This window comes from Liolophura sinensis, chromosome 6 (genome assembly GCF_032854445.1).
Source record: "Liolophura sinensis isolate JHLJ2023 chromosome 6, CUHK_Ljap_v2, whole genome shotgun sequence".
NCBI classification, from domain to species: domain Eukaryota; kingdom Metazoa; phylum Mollusca; class Polyplacophora; order Chitonida; family Chitonidae; genus Liolophura; species Liolophura sinensis.
Genome location: NC_088300.1, coordinates 16974942 through 16997381, shown reverse-complemented (window position 1 = coordinate 16997381; position 22440 = coordinate 16974942). Strand labels below are relative to the sequence as shown.

At 37.1% G+C, this 22440-nt stretch overlaps 1 protein-coding gene across 3 annotated transcripts; it reads left to right on the top strand.

Annotated features, from left to right (window-relative positions):
• The first annotated feature begins 131 nt into the window (after positions 1–131).
• On the top strand, positions 132–20280 carry LOC135468698 (organic solute transporter subunit alpha-like). 3 transcript variants are annotated; one of them, XR_010444250.1, is made up of 9 exons: positions 132–448; positions 3571–3777; positions 7481–7635; positions 10154–10227; positions 11108–11266; positions 12515–12626; positions 16041–16293; positions 17757–18434; positions 18528–20280. XR_010444250.1 is itself a non-coding variant. In XM_064747091.1 (9 exons), exons 2-9 carry the CDS (start codon positions 3687–3689, stop codon positions 18936–18938), a joined length of 960 nt encoding a protein of 319 aa, XP_064603161.1. In that variant the 5' UTR covers positions 132–448; positions 3571–3686; the 3' UTR covers positions 18939–20280. The 3 variants fall into 3 exon arrangements, 1 of the variants encoding a protein (XP_064603161.1); XR_010444249.1 differs by having other exon boundaries at positions 17757–18465; XM_064747091.1 differs by having other exon boundaries at positions 17757–17867; positions 18934–20280.
• Positions 20281–22440: the final 2160 nt, after the last annotated feature.

The following is a 22440-nucleotide window of genomic DNA, read 5'->3' as shown; positions in this document are numbered from 1 at the left end:
TGCCTGCCTAATCCATCCTTATAAGTTGTTCACTCCTCGTAAGATGTCTCATTTGGACACGCCCGGTATTTCAATCATGAAGCGACATATGCACGTGACTATCGCTGCGCGCAGTTTGCGATAACGTAAAGCCCTGTGATTGTGTAACAGTATAAGCCTTCTGTGATTAGAGTAGGCTAATGAGTAATACATTGGATGACGTTAACTTGTGTTGAGTAGCCAGACAGTCGCGTATTACAATTTACAGGCGTAAGGGCTGTACAATTTTGTATTCCCGGTCAGTCGCCACGCCCGCTGCATCTACCTGCAGGCTGCTGTCATCATCTCAGACATCTGTGTTCTCTGCCCCCGACATCCCTACGCCTGTGGGCTACACAGCCTACAGTTATAAATGACGTGAGGAAATTCGTGTGCTGAAGAGCAAGGAAGCTTCAAGTATTCACATAAGGTTTGGTTTACGTTGATAAGGAGTTAATTGCAGCTTACTCATGTTGGGGCTTAGGCGAGCTTCAAATATATGTCATACTCAGTCCTGAATCTCACTGCAGGCATGTATGTATTTTTGTGCACAGGCTTCTTGTGGATGGCAGAAAGCATATATATGCGTTTATCCGCTCTGTTGAACTAGGTTATGACTGATGGGGTATTTACTCCCAGTCTAATATGATATTACAGAAGTAGGTCTACCGCCGTGCATGGGAAGGTCTGTCAGCAAACTGCGGATGGTCGTGGGTTTCCCCCGGGCTCTGCCCGGTTTCCACCCACTATAATGCTGGCCGCCCTTGTATAAGTGAAATATTCTTGAGTATGGCGTAAAACACCAATCAAATAAAGAAATAAATAAGTAGGTCTACCATATTTGTATGTATGAGTGACATATTTTGCTTGATTCTGATTGATTCATCCACCTTAAACAGTTTTTTGTGAAATTTGATTAAATTCTTTTCAGAAAAACTTTGGTATCAAAACTATGGTTTTGAGGGCTTCTGAAAATTGAATTTTACATGTTATTGTGTGACTCACAAACTCACAAAAAACCGTTCCAAAGCTCCAGTGAATTGAGCCTTACAATGACATCTATCTTACACTGGTACATTAGATTCAGTCTATATCTTTGGCTTATTTCTTATGTGCATGCAAGTGATAGCTACATCTATACCTAATGATTTACAGGTCTATGTAACTATACCACTGTTAATACTTGATCAGTTTCTGTCTAACAAGGTACTAGTGACTAGTAATTACATGTATCTGTATTAATGTACAGATCATCTCAAATTAAGTAAGCAGTTTATGTGTGTAGCATATGCACTTAACCAAATGAGAGTATTTAATATTGATCAACCTGCTTTGAGTTTGAATCTTTCTTAATTGTAAGATGACAACATGAAACACTGGCCCATTGAAAAGTCACTGATTTTTTTTTTTGATACCATAGGGAGAAAAGTTTTTTAGACTTTAACAATAACATGTATAATTGAGTAAAAGAGTAATCACTGACAACTTCATGTAAAAGCAATATAGTTATTTTGCTTTTAGGTCAAAGGTTAATGACAGTTGTAGACGTATATAGCCCTTGTAATTTGACAGATACCATATCAGCAGTAAACCAAATATGTATGATTATCTGAGACAAAATCTGTGGTTGCTTAACCAAAAACTTGAATTGGTAGGGGTACTACATTTGCTAGTGTTTGATAGTCATGCGCTTATGATGTGATGATCATGAGAAATACAAAGAAGAGACAAGGTTAATGTTAGCCTTGAAAGGCAAGAATTCCGATCATGTTAGCCAATATGCTTTGCACTGCATGTAACTGTTTGCATGTAGGTGTAAATATCACATGTGCACCTATTAGAATATTTTATTTATATTATTTGATTGGTGTTTTACCTACTCAAGAATATTTCACTTATATGACAGTGGCCAGCGTTATGGTAGATGGAAACCGGGCAGAGCCCGATGGGAACCCACGACCATCCGCAGATTGCTGCAGACCTTCCCACACACAGCCAGTGAGGAAGCCAGCATTACCTATTAGAATAACCATTGAAGATAAAGCATGAACTATAAGGTGAGGAGTCTAGATTTTTGAGGAAGCCAGGGCATTTTTATGAGTTAAAATTGAGATATGTGAAAATATTATTTGCACAGTGACTTAAATAATGATGTTCTGGATTTAATAACTACAGTCTGGTGATGTATTTTCAGGTACAAGTAGGGTGTGCTCAAATTTCAATATAGGTGAAGAAAAAACTAAGACACAAACATTTAACTTCCATGCAGTAGATATAAATGGCATAAAAAAACTCTCAACTATGGTCCCATGCTCTCAATAGTTCACTGGCCCCCATAGCACAGTTGGTAGAGCGTCCGCTTTGAGGGCAGTAGATCCAGGTTCAATCCTGGGTCAAGTCACACCAAAGACTTTAAAAGAGGAAGTTGTAACAGATCACCTGGGATAGTGCAACTACTGGTTGACCTGTATCAGTATAATGTCTCAGGCGGGCGGCTTACTTGCCTTCAGTAAGGCATCTCTCTGAAGCAGCTCTAGATAAAAGAGTGGTGGAAACCCGCCCTGAAACAAGGAGGCACATTACATGCACCCTAAGGATTCCTTTGTCGTCATGTAACTAACCAAACATTCACTCACTAGTTCATGAAAATGCAGGTTTATGTGTACAGATCGGTAATTTCTGTTGCTAACTGTGTGAATTTTATATACAAATGAAAACTCGAACCAATTTACTAATGGCCTACATGTAAATTACTAAACAATGAAGTATGGCAAATCAGAAAAGTACTTTTACAATGAGTTATATAAAGACAGTGGTGGAAACAAAATGCTGTCATGCATATAGAGACTGAACAAAATTAATTGAATTTAATATGTATACAGAAGCTTGTTGCTCTAGGACAAATCTCTGCCAAGAGATTTAATTACCTAACCTATACAAGTAGTGTATTAAGTGATGCACAGCCAGAACACACGTGCCTGACAGATAATTATGTATGCACAGTTAGACACAAACACAACATCTGGTTTTACAGGTACTCAAGCTGTACATTGTGATCTGTCAGGATTATTTTGTGTACACAAACATGTATAGTAATATGTATTGTTTAAAGCAGGCCAAAGTCACAGATTTATTCTATGGCATAGAAAACAGCTGAGAAGCATATTTGATGGTGGTCTGTTTTTCAAATGAGAAATTTTTCCAAACTCATCTTTGTATACTATTTCAGCTAGAGTTTAGCTTTTTCAGGTGACACATGGTGCTCCTGATTGGTTTAACAACCTTAAGCATAAACCCCAAGCACACACTCAGTCACTCACTCACTTTTATATATGGTTATTATTACATGTGTTATGAACTCTTTCATATATTAATGAAGGATTCGATGTATATGTTATAATTGTCCTCACCTGCGTGCAATTTAGGTGGTGAAGACTCTATTTAATTGTTGTATGTGTGTAACTCTGTACATGTGTGCATACTAGGGAAGACATAATAACCATGTAAGGACTGATTGCAGGTGTATAATACTTCTGAATTCTTGTCTCTCAGGTGACATTACCATGGAACCATGAGAGAGACACAATCAGAAGAAGGTATTCCAGTACCTGAAATTACTTGCCTCTAGCTCATTTCATCAGTGCAGTGGAGCGGTTCGCCTCTAGTAAATGTTGAGCAAAATGTGGCGCCAACGGTTTAACATCAACGAGCTAAGGAACTGCTCATCGGACTTTCCTTTTACCCGAGAACTTTTTGAAGGTAAGTCAGCATAAGTGCATGTAAAGAAAGTGTGGCTTAATACCTGTATTCAGTAAAGAAGGCAACATAAATGTATATAGAGGATTTAGTTCAGTACATATATAGCAGATGTTAAAATTGAGTGCACGGAATAGTCTAGTTGACGTCTAGTATGATATAGTCTGGTCATATCAGAGAAGGGTAATTGACATACATATCTACATATTTTTGTCAAGCATAACAGATTAGCTGCTGTGAGGAAATTCCTTCCAGATTATGTATTTTGGCATGTTTAAGCACATTTCTCCATTTGTGATCATGGTATACACTGTATGCATATACTGATATAAATGCTGTAACAGATGGTAGCAATCAGGCTATGTTCCTGTATGTGAAATGTACTGCAAGACAAAGACCACCAGATATGCATGAACAGTCATATATGAAAATACCATGCAATGTGAATTTATATGTACATGTACATCTAAACTTGAACATAGATGTACATGTATATATATATATATGTATGTGTATATGTATATGTATATATGTGTATATGTATGTATATATATACATATATATATACATATATATATATATATATATATACATATATATATATATATGTGCACCCATTATAACAAGCCCTGCAAAATGTGGTTTTGAACTTTGTCAATGAAATACATGGAGATCCGCATGTTAAATCAGTATTGCCTCACTTAGCTTGGTCTCTGAATAGAGATTGAGAGAACTAAACAAATGGATTCTACATGAATGGTGGAGCCTACTGTGAATGATGCCAGTTATGTACGTGTATAAACTTGAAATAAGAAAATGAATTCTACTGAAACTGTGCAGTCTGTATATGAATGCTGGTGAAGTTGCTCAAACTGCTATATGTATGCAGTTACCGTAGACCCTACAATACATGATGTTAGTGCTGGTTGTGTATCTTTCAAATTTAAGCTTGTATTGAGCCATTGGTATGTAATGTTTCGTATTGTACATGTATAAGGTAGTATAGTATATATATATATATATATATATATATATATATATATATATATATATATAGTGTAAGGTAAAAACTTAGTAAAACTTACTTAATTCAGTAAGAGTATGATAATGATTTTATTGTGTGCTCTATTAAGCTTTGGGTTTAATGTACCCAACCAATGGAACTGGAGACTTCGGATTGTTTTTCCAAGGTATTACTATGTGCCGTGTCACACAGTGATTCTACAGTGGTTTTGAACTTGTTGGACAGCTGTTAGATACTAGATCATCTTCCCAGTGTTTTGTCTTTCTGTGTACAGCTGTTGCTATCCCCTGTTCAGAGTCATTGTGTTCAACACTAGGATGTTTATTTCATCAAGGTTAGATGAGAATATTTAGGGATAGATCATATCATTCTTATACACCCTGCGGGGTACACTCTGTGATTGTAGACAGATTTAATTCAAGATGTCAAATACCTGGCAAAAGTTGATGGTGTCTTGACCACCATCATTCAAATAAGAAGTTTTTAGGAAAGGCCCTCTCCTCTAGTTTTTCAGCAACTGCATCATTGCATCAAATTAAACTGACTTCTTCATTTAAAAATAATTTCTTAAACAAATATATTGTAATATTTTGGTACCTTTTCCAGTTGTAAAAGAGGTGTGGATTATTTATTTAGCTTACCTCAGGATACTGTAATGACCACTAATTGTGTACTGTGATGTACATGATTTCACATAGCATATTGGATAAAAAGATGAATATTTGTATATACCTGTACGGTATGTACTAGAGCAGTGACACTGTAGGCACATGTGCACTGTTGAATAGGCACCTACCATACATCACCGCACAGTACCAGCGGATGACATCACCTGTCATCTATTTGTAACCAGGTTGTATTGATTCTGTATTGTCCCCAGTCGTACCTGCCTCCAGCGACATGTAGAAATGTGACTTAGCCAGATCATGAATGATGTCTCCTTTCAGATACGTATTGTAGGAGACCCAACAAAATGGGGGCTGAATACAGGCAGCTGGGGCTTACAACCTACATTATTGATCATGCTAGATGATGGCTACACTCATGTCAAACTATTAATATCAATCAAACACAGGACTGTATTTAATTTGAGATATTCTCAAGTATGATATTAAACACCAATCAGTCAGAAATATATAGTGCCAATATGGGGTATTTTTCAGGAGAAAACTAAGGGGATACTGTTATTCTGTCATATGCTAATCCTGAATTATGGTCATATTTAAAAGTTTAAGACATGTCCCTAGGCTTATATCCAATTCTTACACAACTGTCATGCCTATGTATTAGTGCTACACAAATGTGTTGTAAAGTGGTATTTCCATCTGTTATTTAACGGTTCCCCTACTGGTTAAACAGTAAAAGTCACAAAATTTCACATAGGGATTACAGATTTCGACTTACAAACGTTCATATAAAGGTGCCATAAAAACAGGAGCTGTTCAAATCAAATTTTTGAAATTGTCTAGAAATTGTAAGTCTGGTTGGTGTGAACATAAAAGTCTGACCATTTCTCCCAGAGATTCCAAATTTGGTATGCATGAACCAGGATTTAGTGATCTACCAGGTGAAAGTGGACAGATGACACAGGAGACTAGTGCTATACAGTGTAGCTGGACTCATAGAAGAGCTTGGAAAACGTCAGACATAGGAGAGTTAAAAATAAATTAAACCTGGACTTCTGGCCTATTCAGACAAAATGGCCTTAAAAATACCCTCTTTCACATTTTTCTTACTGTGTGTTCTAGTAAACATGTAGCTACACTTTTTTCCCTTCAGGGTTTGTTTAGAAATTTATAATTATCGAGTTTTGCACATGTACAGCTATTTAACCTTATAGAATTGGACTTGCACAAATATGTGTCGTATTCTCTTCTTGGTGATACACGTGTATACATGTACCATCAATCAAAGAAAACAGACCATCAACATGTACATGTATTCTGCATCCACATGTGAAACATGTAAGCCATCAACACACTGCGTCCACCCTCCATCAAAGAAAATATGTAAGCCGTCAACATCAGGTATCATAGTTCATTTTGTTGCATGCTACATGTAATCGAACTGTTGATATTCATGTTGTTTGTATTTCTGTTCTTCCCAACACCAGTTTGTTACAGTTACTTCTAAACTTAAAAAAACTAGTTTAATGCAAATTGTGTGAAGACAGACGTGTAAAATGTCAGTGTTATTATATATGTGTGTAAAGCTCTCTAACATTTATACCTTGTAAATTACCTACAGTGTTCTCACATGTAACATTTTATTTGTAAATGTAGAAAGTTTTTTATTGAACTTTTTTCTTGAACTTTTTTCTGTAATCAAATTGACTTTGGATGGATGGATAGGGTTTTTTTAGCAATCCACTGATTTTAACATTGATCTTTGTGTGAATATGAATAAGTTTGACAGTTAAGAACAGAACTATGTCTGTATACAGTGTACATGTACTTAAATGGCTATAACTACACACTATATGTATATTTCACAGAAATTACATGTAGCTTAGCTTTCTCTGTAGATGTATAGGCAATCGGAATAATAATAATAAGAGTTTGTTTTAGGGTTACTGCCAAAGACATATCTGGTGATTTGCTCTAAGTGACATAACTTCAATAAGTCCATTACTGAGTCTACCATGATGAAATATTGACCATGTGTTTTGTTCTGCCTTTACAGATCTGAGCAAACTTGGCATAGCTGTGATAGGTTGTATGTGTTTTGTCACTCTGGTGATTTGTTTGATATTCCTGGAGGAATTATGCTTCCTGATTCGTCACGACCCAGACTGGAGAAATGTCAGAAGAAAGCTGTGGCTACTTGGCCTTTACCCGGTAAGTTATGACAAATAAGTGTTGTTTGAATTGTAGTTAACACAAGGCAGTTTGAATCAGATGTGGCACAGTGATAGATTCACCACTACCGGTAACTGCTAGCACAAGAGGTTCAATCCCGGCCTTGGACAGGCATGGTGACAATAATCCATCTTGGCCACGTGTGGGGCTGTTTATTCATTGACGAAGTCTTGTTCACCAATATGGCATGTAAATTACTGTTTGTAGTAGGAAAGTTTATCAATAGCTACGCAAAGACCATTCATTGGTGATCCAGGGCATTCTGATTTCTTTCACAACTAAACTGACAGCTACAGTCTTAGCAATAAATATCTGATCGATCTTTGTCAAGAATCCTTGCTTAATAATTATATACTTAACAGGTAAGTAATACCATATGTATGTTGTGTAGGTTCCTGAGAACAGCTCCTCAGCTTAATGACCACCCAAATTACCATGGCTCAGTCACTCAGTCAGTCTTGCAGACCAATAAATATTTGAACATCAAAGATCTTGCATGTTTGAATCGCAGGTAATGGCTTGGCCAGTGCTCTAAGTCAGGAGTTCTGCAGTAGTTTGCTACATTTTCTCCAACCATGAACTTGACTGCCATTATGAAATTGAAAAATCAGTCTAGAGTATAATATCGAACATCCACCAACTAAACAAATGAACAAATCCCTGGCTCTCTACCTGATAAGGTGGTACTTATTAATGTCAGCATCTGGGATGTTTATTTAGTGTACAGCTCTTCATTTTTCAGAATATTTATCTGATGTTAAAGTCACCAAAGGCTGTCCATATTAAAATTTGTGTTTCATTGTAATTAAAAGAGTTTGAATTCCTACTAAATATGGGTAGTTTTTTGTTGTTGTTGGCGCAGCTGATGTTTTCTTCAGACATTTCTGCCTGTTCTCCTCTATTTGATCAAGACAACTTATTTTAATATGACTTCTGTGAATGAATTGTTCAAAATCTTAGTCATTGTTTTTTTAAGTTGTATTCAAGTGAGTTGACATTTCAGGGTAACTAACCAGTGTGTAATCTTGAAACGACATGAAACAGTATGAAACTGATGATCCAGGATAAGTTTTTGTTTGCACTTTTCAATATAAATATTTTTCATTTCCATTAATTAGTAGATAATGCCTACTTATTTGTAATGAAGTCAACAGGAAGCATTTGTCATTGCTCACTCATTGTTAACATCTGTGTTGTTTACAAAACTTGTGGCAAAATAAGGATTGTTATTATTTGGGATTATATTTGCTGGAGTAACAGATTCTGGAGCTGACAGGAATATAGATTGAGCCATAGGGAAATTAAGCCATAATCTGTAGTGCCAGTAAACAGAAAGTTGTCATCAAATCAGTTGATATCTAAAAAAAAATACAACAAATATTTGATACTGTACGATCAGCCTATGGCATGATTGAATTAGTATACATGTAATGACAGCCTCATGTTCAGACGTCATGAGGCCTCCAAATTCTTGCTATTCTTGACACTCAAACCAGGTCAGTTAAAGGCTGATTTTTATCAATTTGTTTTACATAGGAGTTGGAATAAAGATTTTCAAGCACCCAATTCTTTGATAGTTTTTGTATGACATAACCTTCAGTGGTACATTAGTTCTTTAGAAAATATGAATTGCGAAGAGACACATGTGACACCTAGAGGTTTATACAGGAAACATTAACATATTTCTGTGAAGTGCCTAATCAGCAAAGATAGTGCATTGTAAGAAGATATAAATCCCTTAGTCTTATGAAGGGAACTATAGGTGTATGACAGTTTCACGAAGGTCTTTAATTCACCATAGACCATATTACTTTTATTGCGCTTTTATTATATAACTGATCAAGCACTTATTTATAGCCTCTTCAAAATTTGCGAAGTGTTATTGGACTTCATTTGACTCACTATGTATTTCACAAATCTACAGCTGCATGTATATAGATCTGTATTACAGGATTATGTATCTACAATACAGGTGCATAAGTTCAATTTTTGTTTGAATGAAACAGTGTTTCTGTTCTGTGTATGGATTACTTGAAGTATGAAATATTGAAGAAAAAAAAATGTTTTAAGCCTCCGTCCTGTTAATGTCTTTTTCTAAAAAAACCAAAAAAACATAATGGTTTAGAGTACATTATGGCAACGCAGTGCTGTTTATAACCTCTTAAAATGATTAAATTTATGTCAGGAATACATGCATGTTTCACTAGTAGGAGTAATGTTCACAATTTCTTTAAAAATGATGATCATTGAAATTGTCACATGTATGGCCTGATTTCTGTGAGGAAGGATTTGATGTGTGATTTTACCCTGCTGTTAAAATGGTGCCTAAATAATCTGTGTTATTCTGTATATATATTGGTGATGTGGATGTGTGTTTGCTGTCTGACTCCTAGAGTCCCTTGTCCCCCATGAGGACACAGATTCTGATATACTTGCACAGTAGATGAGTGTTCCCCTTGTCACCAGTCATAACACTGCTGTGTTTATCTGCCTGCAGGTGTTTGGGTTCTGCTGTATAGTGGCCGTCATCGTTCCCCGGTCCAGTCAACTCAATGATTTAATCAGCGCTGTGTAAGTTCAGTAAACACTGTCTCTTACATTCACATGTACACCAGCTTCCTGTTCATGGCTCAGTGATACAGAAGTGGCATTATCCTGGCTTTAGTTTACTTAATTAAAAGAAAAACCTTCATTATTCTATGACTATCAATCCAGATCAAAAAGAATGCTGACAATACTCCATTGTTGATAGTGTATAAATAAAAGCCAATAAGGTATGATGGACGGTGTTGTCAATAAAATGGAACAATTACTGCTGTCAATGAAAACATTACCTCAGAACACTCAATAAAAATATTCCATTGACTGTATCATTTTGTTCTAGTAAAATAAAACCTGATGTTCAGAGGTAATAATACTTCCTTGTAGATTGAATCCAAAATGCTTCCTTTATTTAGCCTATGTTGGTTTCACATTTGAAGATGTAAAAGTTGCAAATGAATGTTTACTTGTACTCATGATGTGCTGAATGTATCTTGGAGCCGTGATGGTGTGTGATCAGCTCCTCAGCTTGCAAGTAACGGACTTTAACTTGACACCATCTGAAATACCTGTATGTTTACAAACAGATTCAAAATTCTTGACTCTCCGGCTGTACGTGGGAAGGTGTGACAGCAACCTTTGGATGGTTGTGGGTTTCCCCCCAGCTCTGCTCAGTTCCCTCTTACCATAATGCAGGCCGCCATCATTGTATAAGTCCAATATTCTTGACTATGATGTAAAAAACCTATCAAGTAAATCAAAAACTCTTGCGTATGGCATTAAAAATAAATCGGTGAAAAAAATTACTACTGGAGCAGGTACCAAAAAGTGTCTGCAAGAGAAAGTATTATGGTTAGAAATTAGAATGGTTTTTTGTATGTCTTTCAACCTGATCTGTATGTTTGTGTAGGTACCTGTCGATATGCCTGGTCCAGTTCATGAGGCTTATGATCCTGTATTTTGGTGGGGAAGTCAAGATGTTGGTCACACTGAGTAGTGTGGACATTCCCCTTCAGAGCCCCCCTATAGCCTGCTGCTTATGTTGTCTACCCAGGAAGTCCATGACAAGGTGAGGCACCATCAAGGGAGTAAACATTCATCTAAAATAGTATATGTAATAGGTTGCTCCCATACCTAGTCTACATGTACATGTAGCACCACCAAGATCTGGAGAAATTTGCAATTTAACTGCATGAGCCTGTGGTAGTGTTGTTTGTTATTTGCTCCTGAGCAATTATATACCTGTACATGTACATTTATATTTAGCTAGCTGATAAAGCCTGATTCCCCCCACCCCCAACCTATCCCACCATCAAGAGTTCTCACAAGGACGTTTTTCCCTGTTTGTATAACCGGGTTGTTTGATAAAATATAAAGTGTATTTTACATGTACATTTTTTGTTGTTCTACTATATAGTAGATTTAATTGGGTTGTCACCACATTATTGAGTTTTGCAGCATAATTTGTCCCATTAATACATCAGACTTCTGAATTTATTTATAATCTTGAAGATAATGCGAGATTGTTAATGCCATTGTCTTATAAAAATTCTTCTGTGATAGGTATTAGTGACATTGTAGATTGGGGATTAAAAATTGAAGACCATCTTCATCATCCCAGGATGACAGCTACTGCCTAGTATGTTAGCATACCAATTATGACGTACATTATGTTACAAAAATTGGCATTTTGCCTATCTGTATGGTCGTGAATTTTAAAATGTTGTGCAAAAATATGTAATGGGATAAGTAGCAATAGACTGGTAATAAGTGGTATAAAATTAGAACAAAAAGACAAATGTTAAATTCCTGGTTATACATGTATCTGTTATGGGGGAATGTCCATAGATGGAAACATCCACACTCTGAGCCAGTGAGGGATCAAATCTGGGGATGCTGTCCATTGCAGTGGGTTTTCCCTGTAACTCACAAGTCATTGTAGGGATGCATTATGTGGTTTTAAATGTTTTGATTGGTGTTTCATGCCACACGCAAGAATATTTCACTTATACAACAGAGACCAACCTTTTGGTGGAAGGAACTCGGGCTGCCCAGGGAGACCCTAGACCATCCGCAGGCTGCTGCAGACCTTCTTAGATATGGCCGAACACTTGTCTCATTAAATTCCAGCTTTAGATGGAATTTTGATGATTCTCTGTGGCCACTGTTCTTGATGGCATTAGGCAATTCTGAGCCATTTAGTTGGTTTTAAATGAAATTTATCCTAAGCTATTTTCCATGGACATTTTACCCTGAACTTTTTGGTTTTTGATACCCATGACACAGACCACTCTCTGCCTTTTTGTTTTGTTCAAAGGTCACGGCTGAACTGGATAAAAGGCTTGGTGTGGCAGGTGGCCTTACTCCGTCCAGTGTTCACATTTACATCAGCAGTGCTCTGGTCTAATGGACAGTACAATCCTCACTTGGTAAGTCTGTGTGATGAACACTTTGTGAATGGTATGTACAGCTAGTGTACTGTGGTCTAATGGACAGTATAATCCTCACTTTGTAAATCTGTGTGATGAACATTTTGTGAATGGTGTGTACAGCTGGTGTACTCTGGTCTAATGGACAGTATAATCCTCACTTTGTAAGTGTGTATAATGAACTTTTTGTGAATGGTATGTACAGCTAGTGTGCACTGGTCTAATGGACAGTATAATCCTCACTTTGTAAGTCTGTGTGATGAACACTTTGTGAATGGTGTGTACAGCTAGTGTACTGTGGTCTAATGGACAGTACAATCCTCACTTGGTAAGTCTGTGTGATGAACACTTTGTGAATGGTGTGTACAGCTGGTGTACTGTGGTCTAATGGACAGTATAATCCTCACTTTGTAAGTGTGTATAATGAACTTTTTGTAAATGGTGTGTACAACTGGTGTACTGTGGTCTAATGGACAGTATAATCCTCACTTGGTAGGTGTGTGTGATGAACACTTTGTGAATGGTGTGTACAGCTAGTGTGCACTGGTCTAATGGACAGTATAATCCTCACTTTGTAAGTCTGTGTGATGAACACTTTGTGAATGGTGTGTACAGCTAGTGTACTGTGGTCTAATGGACAGTACAATCCTCACTTGGTAAGTCTGTGTGATGAACACTTCGTAAATGGTGTTTACAGCTGGTGTACTCTGGTCTAATGGACAGTATAATCCTTTGTAAGTCTGTGTGATGAACTTTTTGTAAATGGTGTGTACAGCTGGTGTACTCTCATCTAATGGACAGTATAATCCTCACTTGGTAAGTGTTTGTGATGAACACTTTGTGAATGGTGTGTACAGCTGGTGTACTCTGGTCTGTTGGGCAGCATAATCCTCACTTGGTAAGTCTGTGTGATGAACACTTTGTGAATGGTGTGTACAGCTGGTGTACTGTGGTTTAATGGACAGTATAATTCTCACTTGGTAAGTCTGTGTGATACACATTTTGTGAATGATGTCTACAGAAGCTGCACTCTCATCTAATGGACAGTATAATCCCCACTTGGTAAGTGTGTGTAATGAACTTTTTGTGAATGGTGTTTACAGCTGGTGTACTCTGGTGTAATGGACAGTATAATCCCCACTTTGTAAGTCTGTGTGATGAACACTTTGTGAATGGTATGTATAGCTGGTGTACTGTGGTCTATTGGACAGTATAATCCTCACTTGGTAAGTCTATGTGAGGAACACTTTGTGAATGGTGTTTACAGCTGGTGTACTGTGGTCTAATGGACAGTACAATCCTCACTTGCAAAGTGTGTGTAATGAACTTTTTGTGAATGGTGTGTACAGCTGGTGTACTCTTATCTAATGGACAGTATAATCCTCACTTGTTAAGTCTGTGTGATGTACACTTTGTGAATGGTGTGTACAGCTGGTGTACTCTGGTCTAATGGACAGTATAATCCTCACTTTGTAAGTCTATGTGATGAACACTTTGTGAATGGTGTGTACAGCTGGTGTGCACTGGTCTTATGGACAGTATAATCCTCACTTGGTACATCTGTGTGATACACATTTTGTGAATGATGTCTACAGAAGGTGTACTCTCATCTAATGGACAGTATAATCCTCACTTGGTAAGTGTGTGTAATGAACTTTTTGTGAATGGTGTTTACAGCTGGTGTACTCTGGTCTAACGGACAGTATAATCCTCTCTTTGTAAGTCTGTGTGATGAACACTTTGTGAATGGTATGTATAGCTGGTGTACTCTGGTCTATTGGACAGTATAATCCTCACTTGGTCGTCTCTGTAATACATATTTTGTGAATGATGTGTACAGAAGCTGTACTCTCATCTAATGGACAGTATAATCCTCACTTTGTAAGTCTGTGTGATGAACACTTCGTAAATGGTGTTTACAGCTGGTGTACTCTGGTCTAATGGACAGTATGATCCTCACTTGGTAAGTCTGGGTGATGAACACTTTGTGAATGGTGTGTACAGCTGGTGTGCACTGGTCTAATGGATAGTATAATCCTCACTTGGTAAGTGTGTGTAATGAACACTTTGTGAATGGTGTGTACAGCTAGTGTACTCTGGTCTAATGGACAGTATAATCCTCACTTTGTAAATCTGTGTGATGAACATTTTGTGAATGGTGTGTACAGCTGGTGTACTCTGGTCTAATGGACAGTATAATCCTCACTTGGTAAGTGTGTTATGAACACTTTATGAATGGTATGTACAGCTAGTGTACTCTGGTCTAATGGACAGTACAATCCTCACTTGGTAAGTCTGTGTGATGAACACTTCGTAAATGGTGTTTACAGCTGGTGTACTCTGGTCTAATGGACAGTATAATCCTTTGTAAGTCTGTGTGATGAACACTTTGTGAATGGTGTGTACAGCTGGTGTACTCTGGTCTAATGGACAGTATGATCCTCACTTGGTAAGTCTGGGTGATGAACACTTTGTGGATGGTGTGTACAGCTGGTGTGCACTGGTTTAATGGATAGTATAATCCTCACTTGGTAAGTGTGTGTAATGAACACTTTGTGAATGGTGTGTACAGCTGGTGTACTCTGGTCTAATGGACAGTATAATCCTCACTTGGTAAGTGTGTTATGAACACTTTATGAATGGTATGTACAGCTAGTGTACTCTGGTCTAATGGACAGTACAATCCTCACTTGGTAAGTCTGTGTGATGAACACTTCGTAAATGGTGTTTACAGCTGGTGTACTCTGGTCTAATGGACAGTATAATCCTTTGTAAGTCTGTGTGATGAACACTTTGTGAATGGTGTGTACAGCTTGTGTACTCTGGTCTTGTGGACAGTACAATCCTCACTTGGTTAGTCTGTGTGATGAACGCTTTGTGAATGGTGTGTAGAGCTGGTGTACTTTGATTTAATGGACAGTATCATCCTTACTTGGTAAGTCTGTGTGATGAGTCTTGGTAAGTGTATATGATGAGTCTTGGTAAGTCCATGTGATGAATTTTGGTAAGCCTATATGATGAATTTTGGTAAGTCTGTATGATGAATCTTGGTAAGTCTGCGTGATGAATCATGGTAAGTCTATATGATGAGCAGTGTGAATAGTATATCCCAGATCTTCATTTGCCAACTTTCCTGTAGTTAGTAGAGTACATGCACATATGTAATAGTTTTCAACTTCCTTTCTGAAGAAATACCTTCAACTTATAAAACTCACCACCACCACCCCCAAGAGGAAAGTGAAAAAATGAAAAAATAAAATCATAGTCAAATAAGTAAATTTGGGTTTGCTTCCATATCTAGAAAAGAAAATGTCACATACTTCAAGGTATGATTTTTTTTTCATTATTTTGCTTTTTCTTTTATGATCTAGATATTAAGACTTCCACCAGTGTTTATTTTCTTCCTTACTTCAGTTGACCATTGACAGCCCATATACCTACATTGTCTCTATCAATGGTATCTCCACACTACTGGCCATGTACGGACTGATCATGGTATTCCGCATGGCCAAGCTGCATCTGACGCGAGTTAACATCACCCACAAGTTCGCCTGTCTTCAGTTGATGCTAGTCTTCAGTAACCTTCAACCTGTCATCATCAGTTTTATCGGCTCTAGTGGGCTCATCAAGTGCCAAGGCTCAATATCCACAGAGGCCAAAACAGAGAGTATGTACTGTTGATGCTACCTCTAGGGAGATCTGATTGGAGAGTTCAGTTACATGCACATGTAGACAATTTAGTTTTTATGTACCTTGTAAAGGGAGGTAATTTAGTCTCAATGTCCTGGTTTCCTCCACCTATAAACCAGAGCACTGTCATGAAAACATTACTGTATTTCACGTATAGTGTAGCCAGTTATTCTGCAAAGTGTATCCCTTTTGTCTGGTTGCAATTCTTGGTAATTGGGCACAGCTAGGGGGCAATGGGGTTGGGAAAGTGTATACTCGGGATTGTGCATGCATGTGACAAAACACACTCATGTTTCACTGAGCAACAAGTGAACCATATCTACTAGCAGATTGCCAGTTTCAAGCATGGTCACGTTTCAAGTCGTGAAGAATTACGCATATTGAGGCTACATGGTCAGTCTATAACCGATTGAATACTGGTATTCAGATATGAACGACTGAGTTCAGTTGTATTGATATCATGGATAAGCTTTTGCACAGCTCTGAGTGTACTCATTTCATTTCAGCATAGTTTAAACCTGTCAATCACAGACCGATCCGACAACCTGATGTTTTATCAATTTTGTTTTTAATTCTACTCACTGTATTAAAATGGATTACGTGTGTGTAAACCACTGAAATACATGACTGCATGACTTTATCATGGCTTTACTGAAATGGTTTAGTAGCAGAGTCAGAAGCAATCTAAAAAAAAATGTACATACGTAGGGCAGGTGGCTGTATGTAAATTTATGGACCTCCATCTGATAGTCTAGATCTGGTGGGAGATTTCACAATCGTGACGACCATTCCAAGGCGCGGGTCAGTGAAAATAAACTTATCTTATAATAAATATAAGAATGAGGTTTGAAGGCATGGTACATGTAGTTTCAGAAAATTTGCCGTACCCGATTCGATAAGGCGGGAAAATAGAATTGTTTTGATTGTAATGAAATAACATGCCAAACTTCGCTGCCATTTTAAGGGAACTTGCCAATCAGAACTATATTGCTGAAATACATTTGTATGCCTACCTGTTGAATTTATTCATGGGGCAACTCTGTTACCAAGAGAGTGCCAGAACTCACGTATAACTTACGTTGTATTATTTGTTGTTTGGGGCTCTGTGGCTGAGAGGGTTAGCACCCCAGCACAACGCAATCATCCAGGAGTCTCCCACCAATGCTGTCGCTGTGAGTTTAAGTATAGCTCATGCTGACTTGCTCTCCGGCCGTGTGAAGAAAGGTCTGCCAGCAGCCTGCCGATGGTTGTATGTTTCCTCAGGGCTCTCGCCGGTTTTTCTCCCACCATAATGCTGGCCGCAAACATATAAGTGAAATATTGTTAAGTACAGAGTAAAATACCATTCAATACAATACAATTCAAATAAGTATCAATCAAAGTATTTCCTGTGTTTTCTCTTGATTAAGCACATGATGTATTTGTGTCTTGACTTTACAGTGTTATCCCACTTGCTGTTGCTTGCTGAAGTGTTCCTGTTGTCTATCTACGCCCGTTGGCATTATCGCAGGAAACACGAGTGGACGGACTCAGACACTGATGAAAGTTTACGTAAGGGTGTCTATGAGGATATGAATGGAACTGTAGAGCCTCTGAAATGCAATAATGAAAGTAGCTATAGCTCCATTCCCTAACACAGTTTGAAGGTCAAGGGTGTTCTCGGTGTACTAATGAAGCCTGTATCATATATTTAGTACACAGGTGTCTTTTTGACTCAGTAAATATATGGGGTCTGTGTAAGGGCCCTTTAGGGCAACACTTTCATTAACGAATGAAAATTCTCGTACGACATTTTGTGATATTGGCCAGAAGTCTCCTGTAATCTAGGACACGTACTTTGGTGTAATACTGACATGTTTTTTTACGATGCACAAGATTTTAATAGTACGCCCTGTAGATAGCTGCTAGACAGTATGTCTGACCTGCAGGCGTTTAAGGGTATGCTCTGCCAGTATTTGCCATAAATGTTTAGAATTACATTGTCCACATGCAGCAGCTTATTGGCATGCCCAGCATAAAGACATGACAGGGGTTGAATGACATGCAGCAGCACCAGGTGTTTATGTCATGATATGCCCTGCTGACAGGTGTTTATGTCATGATATGCCCTGCTGACAAGTGTTTATGTCATGATATGCCCTGCTGACAGGTGTTTATGTCAAGATAAGCCCTGCTGACAAGTGTTTATGTCATGATATGCCCTGCTGACAGGTGTTTAAGGGTTACTTTGTCCATAGCTGCTTAATGGCATGCCCTGACCATATGCATTTAAAGGTATTCCCTTCTTACAGGTGTTTATTGGTATGCCCTGCCTCCAGGTGTTAAAGATTTCACCATAGGTGAAATACATGTGCATTGTGTCAGAACATGACCTAATTTGGGTTTATTTGGGTTGTAATTATCTAAAGGCCCATAGTCTATGCTGTTCAAACATGATTAGCTTCATAAGGTAAAATAATTCTGAACATCACAAGGGTCAAACATCTTCATCTCAGATATTAAAAACAATAATCAGATTGGACCTTAAACAAGAGTGTAGTATATATGTGTATTTAACCGTGAGCAGTACCAAATTAATGTGAATTTGTTTGATAAATTGAAGGGCTTTGTGTTCCAGGTTAAGCACAGTGGAACACTGTCACACATGTACATGTTTGACAACTGGTCCTGGGCGTGTGTCTAGGACCTTGTCCATGTGTTCACTGGTAGGTAGAATTTCTCCATCTGAAGTGTAAGTAAATGTCTTGCAAAGTACATATTTACTTTTGTATTAACAGGAAAGGTGGCAATAGAGTATGCAGGGCCTAGCAATATAGAAAATTGTTTATTAATTGTGTGAACATGAAACTCTGAAATATCTTTGCAATTGCATATATTGTTGTAGAGTGTGCTTAAGCTTTAGAATAGTATGGGTTGTTCGTATTCCACCTACCTCAGCCCAAAGTTACTGCCATGTAAAGGTAACAGTCAAGTTGGTTATTTATTTACCAACAATTCAGTTAGTTTCTTATTAAGCAGTGTACAGTGTATAATGAATATTAAGTAAAGTGTTACTAGTATTTCATTGTTGAATCTGGTTGTAAAAGTCTATAAGACAAAGAAAAAAATGATTGTTTTCTTTTTATATAGTTGTATATGTATGTTTTGTTTTGAAAACAGTCGTAGCCAGCAGTTTTTTCTCAAAAGCCATTAATCTTGGCCGCAGGGACCATTGAGCATGTTAATATTACGATCAGTATACAGCTTCCCCATTTTCATCTCTGAGCTTAATATTTAACTGCAGAATGAAAACACTTGATATTTCTGTTCAGTAACTATAATCTGTCCTCGTTGTAAGTTAGAACATATACATGCATATGCATGGGGGCATACATGCAGCTTTGCTTTCACATAGAACATCTTCCTTTAAAGGTGAATATGCATTACTCATGGCTTATTAAAATTAACTCATATCTGCATGTTAAGTATGGATTTGACAGCTTGGCTTTGTAAAAACTAAAAAGTTTATAAAACTACTGTAACACTCAGCATGTGAAGCATTGTCACATTTGTTGCTTTGTCTGCATGAGGGCTTTTTATGAAGTTGTGTTCATATATGTTTCGTATTTGACATAGACGCCACCTGTAAAAAGTTTTCCAAGTGAAAAGGTGTATAGCCTGCCTGAATACATGCAAAAAAACGTGTGTGCAAAAATATGGTTGTGTATGTAATATATGCACAATATTCAGAATTGTTACAGATTTTCCACTGATGATCTGTGGTTTGTTTAGTAATACTTTATCAACCTTAAAGTTTTCTTTTTACTAGAAATAATTGAATGCTGCTGTGAAAGTTGAATTGAATGTTCTGACAGCTTAGTAATCCGCTGCGAAGTAATGCTGGATTTTTGAGTGTTATTGAAAAATTGTTTTAAAGTGTACATGCTTCATCATTAACAGAAATAATAATAAATCTCTCTCTCTCTCTCTCTTTCTCTCTCTCTCTGTATGTGATTATATGTTTAATAGATGTAAAACTTATAAAGTTTGTACGTTTGGATTTAGTAATGTTTGCACCTCTGGATCTCAGATCACCAGTTGTTATCACTTAGTTTTCCTGTATATATTCACTTAACAGAACATTGTTTCACTGTTGAACACTTTGAGATGTCATTAAATTCTAAAGCAATTTTCTTGTGCACTTGCTACTCTATCAACCCATTAATATCTTTATGTTACAAATGTACCAGTTCTGTCTTGATAATTTAATGGCTGGTTTTTTATTTATTTTTTTTTTCTTATTTCTTCAGAGTATATGTGGACAGTTGTCATCATTTGTACACAAATGCATGTTTATGTCGACTTGTTTATGCTGTGTGATTGTCAAATCAAACATACGTTATAGCTGTGATAAATTATTTTTGGTCTTTTGTATTAAATGTGTATGGGCTAATCTGGTGCGAATTTCTTGTACTTGTTTATGTATATGCAGCTGTTATTGAGGATTTTATCTTTCAATTGAGCTAAATTATTAGTTTGAAGAAAACAGTAATCAGAATAAGTGAATCAATCTGTATTGCTGAACAACACATAATATATTGTGTGTATACTCAAAACCCTTAAAAAATATCAAGAAAGAAAACAATGTGTACCATATATACTTGTACCTTTGGTTGTAAATTTATGAATTCATAATATACATGTAACTGATCATTCTAGTTATTAAAGTATGATATTTTCTCACTTCTAAAGCTTAAAAAAGACCTAAATTAGAACCTGATCTATGGCCAGTAACATATGTATATTATTTTGGCTTCCTGGCCATTCCTGTTGTTTCATTGTAAACAGACCTTATTTCTGTCATGTTCACTGTGGTGATAGGAAGTAAAGATGGACTGTAGCACAAGCTGATATTTCATTCCATAGTGTCTGTAATATGTGAAAGCAAATACAGGACACTTGGTTAGCTATTAATCATTGTATTTATCCATAGAAATGGACCATATGTACAAATGAAATATGTTTATGGTTTACAAATTTAAAAGATAAAACAAAAAACTTATAATTCTACACAAATACAATATCAAAATGTATTTGTAGCAATAAATTATTTTATTTAATCACCTTTGTTGTTATGGTTTTTTGGGGGGTTTTTTGGGGTTTTGTTTTGTTTTTGTTTTGTTTTTGTTTTTTTTTTGCCTTAGATTGTATTGTTGTCATTACCCTATAAGCCAAAGTGCTATCTGAAATGTTACAAACAATGTTAAACTGCCTGCAAACAAACATTAACCGGGCTGACATTACTACAACATGGTGACATTTTACCTCAAATTATACAGTCTGCTGACACGTACTGTGGTGCAACTCAGCAGTGAGGCAATATAAGCAACAACGACTCGCAGATGATTGACTCCAACGTTTAAAGTATTTTCCAAAGAGATTGAAATAATGATGAATGTTGATGGAGATTATTAAATTCTGACTCTAGACCGATGACGTCTAATAAGGTGCAATTAACATCACTGCAATTTGCCATGGTGCCAGAGGGCGTGTATTTTGGTGCTGTTTATGTATTTACACGAAGAGTTAGAATGGAGCTCTGACTGACGTAAACTGACAAGAGGCTGTATTTCACTGGTCAAGTGTGACCATTTACCAGCTATGACATTGTCATCAGTGCTTTGATTTTACTCTCTATGCTGTACGTCTTTAATTATATCGCAAAGGTGAGGGCCTAAACAACATATATGTAAAGTCCAACTCAGAAAATTTCCCCAAAATGGTGACGTTGAACTAAAGGCCCCAGTATGTAACATGTGTCATCGAGTTCGAAACACAGCCAGTCCGAAAGCTTTCCTGTAAATGGGTGAATTAACTACACTATTCAAATTAGTCAAGAGATCTCCTGTTGTGAAACGAGAAAGAACCGTTGACATTTTGAAGGTCATCTTGTATGGTATCGGTAATACAATAAAGTGAAAGGTTACCTCTATATAATATCTACTGACTTATCGACTCACCGAACTTATCCAATCGTAGGACAGAGTGTTACGTTTGGTAGAAATGTTACTTTGCGTAGTCGAATGCAAAAGTATTAAACAAACCGCATCGTTCGAGATTTCCCAGTGATAGTGCGTCTTACACT

Bases quoted from the DNA above. Each gene is read 5' to 3' on its own strand.
- LOC135468698 (XM_064747091.1), top strand. From the start codon at position 3,687: ATGTTGAGCAAAATGTGGCGCCAACGGTTTAACATCAACGAGCTAAGG. The intron at 3,778-7,480 runs GTAAGTCAGCAT...CTGCCTTTACAG, and splicing joins TACCCGAGAACTTTTTGAAG to ATCTGAGCAAACTTGGCATA. The intron at 12,627-16,040 runs GTAAGTCTGTGT...TCCTTACTTCAG, and splicing joins GACAGTACAATCCTCACTTG to TTGACCATTGACAGCCCATA.